This window comes from Indicator indicator, chromosome 33 (assembly GCF_027791375.1).
Source record: "Indicator indicator isolate 239-I01 chromosome 33, UM_Iind_1.1, whole genome shotgun sequence".
Classification (NCBI taxonomy): Eukaryota; Metazoa; Chordata; class Aves; order Piciformes; family Indicatoridae; genus Indicator; species Indicator indicator.
The window spans coordinates 4,732,333-4,739,071 of record NC_072042.1 but is presented as its reverse complement, the minus strand read 5'-3'; the positions used below and the strand labels follow the sequence as shown (position 1 = coordinate 4,739,071).

Sequence of the window (6,739 nt, the reverse complement as noted above, 5' to 3'; positions counted from 1 at the left end):
GGGGGGGGTCTGGGGGGGCTCCAGGAGCTGCTCCTGACTCTCTTCTCTTCCTGGGTCTCCACAGGGTGACCGAGGGGAGCGTGGCCCTGTGGGCCCCCCAGGAGAGCAGGGAAAAGTGGTGAGTTGGGAGGTGGCATCCACCTTGGCATGGCTGGCACCACCTGCATGGACCCTCTGGCTTTGATCACAGCTGGGATCCATCCTGTGCCCCCTCCTCCTGCTGTGCCTGGCTGCTGGGAAGAGGGATTAGCTGCTGGGGCAAACAGCTCAGGGATTAGCAGCTCCTGGGCCCATGCTGGGGCCGCAGCCCCAGCCAGCAGAGGAATTTCCTCCCAGCCTGGCAGGCTGCTCAGCACCTCTTGGAGGCTTTTCCTGGGTGGAAAATTGGCCAAGAAATGAACTTTGTCCCTCTGGCTGCCTGGGAATGGGGGCTCATCCCTGGCAGAGCCCTGCCCTCTCCTCTTGGTATGGTTGGAGGGGAGATTCCTTCATCATTTTCTGCCCTGTTCCCCCACAGAGACTGAATTCAGGACAGGTTGGGATTCAGAAGGACAGGTTGGGATTCTGAAGGACAGGCTGGGATGCTGAGGGGAAGGTTTGGGATGCTGGAGGATGGGCAAGTTGGGGTGCTGGAGGACAGGCAGGTTGGGAGGTTGGAGGGGATGGGCAGGTTGGGATGCTGGAGGATAGGCAGGTTGGGATGCTGGAGAGGATGGGAAGGTTGGGATGCTGGAGAGGATGGTAAGGTTGGGATGCTGGAGGATAGACAGGTTGGGATGCTGGAGGATCAGGCTGGGGTGCTGGAGGACCAGGCTGGGATGCTGGGGGACAGCCTGGGGTGCTGGGGGGGATAGGAAGCTGCCCACACACCTCCCTGTTTTGGGGAGGATGCTCTGATGGTGTGGGGAGAGTTTTCCCACCCCCTCCCTTCACTCATTTTGCTTTTTCCCCACCTTAACTCGATTTCCAGGGACCAAAGGGAGAGCAGGGTCCACCAGGAATCCCAGGACCCCAAGGTTTGCCAGGAGTCAAAGGAGACAAGGTGACTGCTCCTGGCTGCAGGGCTTGGGCTGCTCTGGGCTCCAGCTCAGGGAAGCTGTGCTGAGCTGAACCCCCCCCTGTAAAACTCTCCTTTCTCCAGGGCTCCCCAGGGAAAACTGGCCCCAAAGGCAGCACTGTGAGTACCTCACCCCCTGCCCTGACTGGGGGGGGGGGGAGTGTGGGGGGTGTGGCAACTGCTGAGACAGGGCTGGCACCCACCTCTGGGACCCACTGCCACCAGCAGCTTTGTCCATCAGCACCCCTCCAGCAGCCTGCTTGCAGTGGGGGAAGGAGGAGTTAAAGTGGCTCTGGGGGCTGGTGGTGAGAGGTCACCTTCCACAGAATGGTTGGGGTTGGAAGGGACCTTGAAGCTCATCCAGTTCCAACCCCCCTGCCATGGGCAGGGACACCTTCCCCAAGAGCAGGTTGCCTCATCCAACCTGACCTTCACCACCTCCAGGGAGGGGGCATCCAGGACCTCCCTGGGCAACCTGTTCCAGTGTCTTCCTACCCTCAGAGCCAAGAATCTCTTCCTACTCTCTTCCTTTCTTGTTGCCTTTCCTCTAGGGAGACCCTGGTGTCCATGGCCTGGCAGGGCTGAAGGGAGAGAAGGTAAATCCCTGCAGATGGCTCCTGGGGTGAGGAGGAGGGATGTGGGCACCATGCCGGGGGGCTGCTGGCCAGCAAGCTCCTGGCCACTGCACCCGTGGTTGGACTTGAGGATCCCAGAGCTCTTTTCCAACCTTAATGCTTCCGTGGTGTGCTCTGGCATGGGGGGAAGGGGAGGGGAGGATGCTGCAGCCCCAAATTTGTGCTGTCTCCACATGGCATTTCTTGTGCCCTCTGTCCCCAGGGGGAATCAGGAGAGCCAGGGCCGAAGGGACAGGTGAGTGATGAGAGAGGGGTTGGGACAGGTGAGTGACAGGGGGGTTGGGACAGGTGAGTGACAGGGGTTGGGACAGGTGAGTGATGACAGAGGGTTGGGACAGGTGAGTGACAGGGGTTGGACAGGTGAGTGATGAGAGAGGGTTGGGACAGGTGAGTGACAGGGGGTTGGGACAGGTGAGTGATGAGAGAGGGGTTGGGACAGGTGAGTGATGACAGAGGGTTGGGACAGGTGAGTGATGACAGAGGGTTGGGACAGGTGAGTGACAGGGGGTTGGGACAGGTGAGTGACAGAGGGGTTGGGACAGGTGAGTGATGACAGAGGGTTGGGACAGGTGAGTGATGACAGAGGGGTTGGGACAGGTGAGTGACAGGGGTTGGGACAGGTGAGTGATGAGAGAGGGGTTGGGACAGGTGAGTGACAGGGGGGTTGGGACAGGTGAGTGATGACAGAGGGGTTGGGACAGGTGAGTGACAGAGGGGTTGGGACAGGTGAGTGATGACAGAGGGGTTGGGACAGGTGAGTGACAGAGGGGTTGGGACAGGTGAGTGATGACAGAGGGTTGGGACAGGTGAGTGACAGAGGGTTGGGACAGGTGAGTGATGACAGGGGGGTTGGGACAGGTGAGTGACAGGGTGGACAGTGAGTGATGACAGAGGGTTGGGACAGGTGAGTGATGACAGGGGGTTGGGACAGGTGAGTGATGAGAGAGGGGTTGGGACAGGTGAGTGACAGGGGTTGGGACAGGTGAGTGACAGAGGGTTGGACAGGTGAGTGATGACAGAGGGGTTGGGACAGGTGAGTGATGACAGAGGGGTTGGGACAGGTGAGTGACAGGGGTTGGGACAGGTGAGTGACAGAGGGTTGGGACAGGTGAGTGATGACAGAGGGGTTGGGACAGGTGAGTGATGAGAGAGGGGTGGACAGGTGAGTGACAGGGGTGGGACAGGTGAGTGACAGAGGGTTGGGACAGGTGAGTGATGACAGAGGGTTGGGACAGGTGAGTGACAGAGGGTTGGGACAGGTGAGTGATGACAGAGGGGTTGGGACAGGTGAGTGACAGGGTTGGGACAGGTGAGTGACAGGGGTTGGGACAGGTGAGTGACAGAGGGTTGGGACAGGTGAGTGACAGAGGGTTGGGACAGGTGAGTGACAGGGTTGGGACAGGTGAGTGACAGAGGGTTGGGACAGGTGAGTGACAGGTTGGACAGGTGAGTGACAGGGGGTTGGGACAGGTGAGTGACAGGGTTGGGACAGGTGAGTGATGACAGAGGGGTTGGGACAGGTGAGTGACAGGTGGACAGGTGAGTGAGTGACAGGGGTGGGACAGGTGAGTGACAGGTTGGGACAGGTGAGTGATGACAGAGGGTTGGGACAGGTGAGTGTGACAGAGGGTTGGGACAGGTGAGTGATGACAGAGGGGTTGGGACAGGTGAGTGACAGAGGGTTGGGACAGGTGAGTGATGACAGAGGGTTGGGACAGGTGAGTGATGACAGGGGTTGGGACAGGTGAGTGACAGAGGGTTGGACAGGTGAGTGATGACAGAGGGGTTGGGACAGGTGAGTGACAGGGGTTGGGACAGGTGAGTGACAGGGGTTGGGACAGGTGAGTGATGACAGAGGGTTGGGACAGGTGAGTGATGACAGAGGGGTTGGGACAGGTGAGTGACAGGGGTTGGGACAGGTGAGTGACAGGGGGTTGGGACAGGTGAGTGACAGGGTGGGACAGGTGAGTGACAGAGGGTTGGGACAGGTGAGTGACAGAGGGGTTGGGACAGGTGAGTGACAGGGGGGTTGGGACAGGTGAGTGACAGGGGGTTGGGACAGGTGAGTGATGACAGAGGGGTTGGGACAGGTGAGTGACAGAGGGGTTGGGACAGGTGAGTGACAGGGGGGGTTGGGACAGGTGAGTGACGGAGGGGTTGGGACAGGTGAGTGATGACAGAGGGGTTGGGACAGGTGAGTGATGACAGAGGGGTTGGGACAGGTGAGTGACAAGGGGGTTGGGACAGGTGAGTGATGACAGAGGGGTTGGGACAGGTGAGTGACAGAGGGTTGGGACAGGTGAGTGATGACAGAGGGGTTGGGACAGGTGAGTGACAGAGGGGTTGGGACAGGTGAGTGACAGGGGTTTGGGACAGGTGAGTGACAGAGGGGTTGGGACAGGTGAGTGATGACAGAGGGGTTGGGACAGGTGAGTGACAGGGGGTTGGGACAGGTGAGTGACAGGGGGGTTGGGACAGGTGAGTGACAGGGGGTTGGGACAGGTGAGTGATGACAGAGGGGTTGGACAGGTGAGTGACAGAGGGGTTGGGACAGGTGAGTGACAGGGGGGTTGGGACAGGTGAGTGACAGGGGGTTGGGACAGGTGAGTGATGACAGAGGGGTTGGGACAGGTGAGTGACAGGGTGGACAGGTGAGTGACAGGGGGTTGGACAGGTGAGTGACGAGGGTGGACAGGTGAGTGATGACAGAGGGTTGGGACAGGTGAGTGACAGGGGGGTTGGGACAGGTGAGTGACGGAGGGGTTGGGACAGGTGAGTGACAGAGGGTTGGGACAGGTGAGTGATGACAGAGGGGTTGGGACAGGTGAGTGACAGGGGGGTTGGGACAGGTGAGTGACAGAGGGGTTGGGACAGGTGAGTGACAGGGGGGTTGGGACAGGTGAGTGACAGGGGTTTGGGACAGGTGAGTGACAGGGGGTGTTGGGAGGAAGGTGCTCCTCATACCTTCATGCTGGGTGGCTCTGTGAGACCCTCAACTGGAGGCGGTCCATGGAGCTGGTGCCTGCTGCACACTGGAGGCCTGAGGAATTGTTTTCATTGGAGATGGACTTCAGTGACCACATCCAGCCCTGGGTTCAGGTTCTTCCCCTGCCTGGGGCTCAGATCCTGGCTGCAGTGGTTGATACTGGAGGCTGTTGGGGGGATCCTTAGGGTGCAGCCTTTGTGCCTAGGGCAGGGCTGAGCTCCCAGCTCCTGATTACCACTCTCCTTCCCCACCACAGCAAGGCATCCAGGGGGAGCTTGGCTTCCCTGGCCCCTCAGGGGATGCTGGAGCACCAGGGGTGAGAGGCTACCCAGGCCCCCCGGGGCCCCGCGGGCTGGTCGGGGAGCGCGGCGTGCCAGGGATGCCCGGCCAGAGGGGTGTGGCGGTGAGTACCCCCCAGCATGTGTGCCCAGCTGGCCAAGAAGGCCACCAGCATCTAGCCTTGGATCAGCAATAGTGTGCCCAACAGGACCAGGGCAGGGATTGTCCCCCTGTACTCAGCACTGGTGAGGCCACCGGATCCAGGTGCTGAGTTCAGCTTCGGGTCCCTCGCTCCCTGAAGGACACTGAGGGTTGGAGGGGGACCAGAGAAGGGCAATGGAGCTGGGGAAGGGTCTGGAGAACAGGGCTGGGGAGGAGCAGCTGAGGGAGCTGGGGGTGTTCAGCCTGGGGGAAAGGAGGCTGAGGGGAGAGCTGCAAGGGAGCTCCCTGCAAGGATTCTGGAGCCAGTTGGGCTCTTCTCCCTAGGAACAAGAGACAGCACCAGAGGAAATGGCCTCAGGTTGCACCAGGGGAGGTTTAGGCTGGACATGGAGGCTGAGCATTTGCACCAGGAGTGCAGAGAACTCAGAGAAGGATGGGAAGCTGTCACGGGGTGCAGGGGGATGCTCTGGAGCAGGGTGGGTGCAGGTGGGGACAGGAGTGACCTCCCTCCTCTCACTGCTGCAGGGCCGGGATGCTGGGGACCAGCACATCGTGGACGTGGTCCTGAAGATGCTGCAAGGTGAGGGGACAAGGAGGGCACCACCAGCTGAGTGGCTGCCACCATGTCCTGTCCCACACTGGCCCCTCTCTGCCCTACAGAGCAGCTGGCTGAGGTGGCTGTCAGTGCCAAGAGAGCTGCCCTGGGTGGAGTGGGTGCCATGGGACCCCCTGGACCACCTGGTCCTCCAGGGCCACCCGGTGAGCAAGGCCCACACGGACCCATGGGACCTCGAGGTGTCCCTGGCATCCTGGGTGCTGCTGGGCAGATTGGCAACGTAGGACCTAAAGGTAGGTGGTTGGTGGCCAGAGCCACAGCATGATGGCCAAAAGCCCTCCTCGGGGCTGGCCCTGCCTCCTCCTGCCACACTTGGCCCCAGCCTTGGTCCCTGAGCAGGGGCAGCCCTGTCCCACCCTGTGCAGGGTCCATGCTGCCTGCTGCAGCTCCAGCAAGTCCTTCCCTCCCTCTTCCCTTCCCTGCAGGGAAACGAGGTGAGAAGGGGGAGAGAGGAGAGGTTGGACGTGGCCACCCAGGCATGCCAGGGCCCCCAGGGATCCCAGGTGAGTCCCCCTGCCCCCCTCTACAGACCCTGGTGTGTCCCCACTGGGCAGCAGTGGTCCCCATGCCTCTTGCTTGGTGTGGTGCTGAGCCCAGCTGTGACTTCTGGCCCATCCCTACAAATCTGCATGGCTTCAATGAGCCCTTTGCCACCCCGTGGCCACCCACAGCTCTGCCAGCCACTCCCCTGTCCCCTCACTGCCCCTCCCTTGCTGTCCTGCTCCATCCCCCTCCTCACCAGCAGCCTTTCCCACCCCTAACCCCTGCTCTGCTGCAGCCAAGCTGTGCTCAAGCGCAGCGCCCGGCACCCACCCGCCTCCCTTTGCAGGTCTCCCTGGCATCCCTGGGCACGCTCTGGATGGCAAGGCTGGTGAGAGGGGCTTGCCAGGCTCCCCAGGTGAGGCTGGCCGCCCAGGTTTGCCCGGTCCTGCCGGTTTGCCAGGCTTCTGTGACCCAGCAGCCTGCCTGGCAGCCTCGGCGTACGCTGCCGGGCGCCTGAGCGA

At 61.2% G+C, this 6,739-nt stretch overlaps 1 protein-coding gene across 1 annotated transcript in view; it reads left to right on the top strand.

Annotated features, from left to right (window-relative positions):
* Nucleotides 1-6,739, top strand: part of LOC128977605 (collagen alpha-2(IX) chain-like) — a 9,366-nt gene that overhangs the window by 2,596 nt on the left and 31 nt on the right. Inside the window, exons 2-11 of the mRNA XM_054395193.1 lie at nucleotides 65-118; nucleotides 971-1,042; nucleotides 1,142-1,177; nucleotides 1,609-1,653; nucleotides 1,895-1,927; nucleotides 4,935-5,081; nucleotides 5,645-5,699; nucleotides 5,780-5,968; nucleotides 6,161-6,238; nucleotides 6,565-6,739. The exon at nucleotides 6,565-6,739 is cut by the window's right edge and continues 31 nt beyond it. Coding sequence (XP_054251168.1) covers nucleotides 65-118; nucleotides 971-1,042; nucleotides 1,142-1,177; nucleotides 1,609-1,653; nucleotides 1,895-1,927; nucleotides 4,935-5,081; nucleotides 5,645-5,699; nucleotides 5,780-5,968; nucleotides 6,161-6,238; nucleotides 6,565-6,739 — 884 coding nt within the window. The remainder of the gene's footprint in view (nucleotides 1-64; nucleotides 119-970; nucleotides 1,043-1,141; nucleotides 1,178-1,608; nucleotides 1,654-1,894; nucleotides 1,928-4,934; nucleotides 5,082-5,644; nucleotides 5,700-5,779; nucleotides 5,969-6,160; nucleotides 6,239-6,564) is intronic.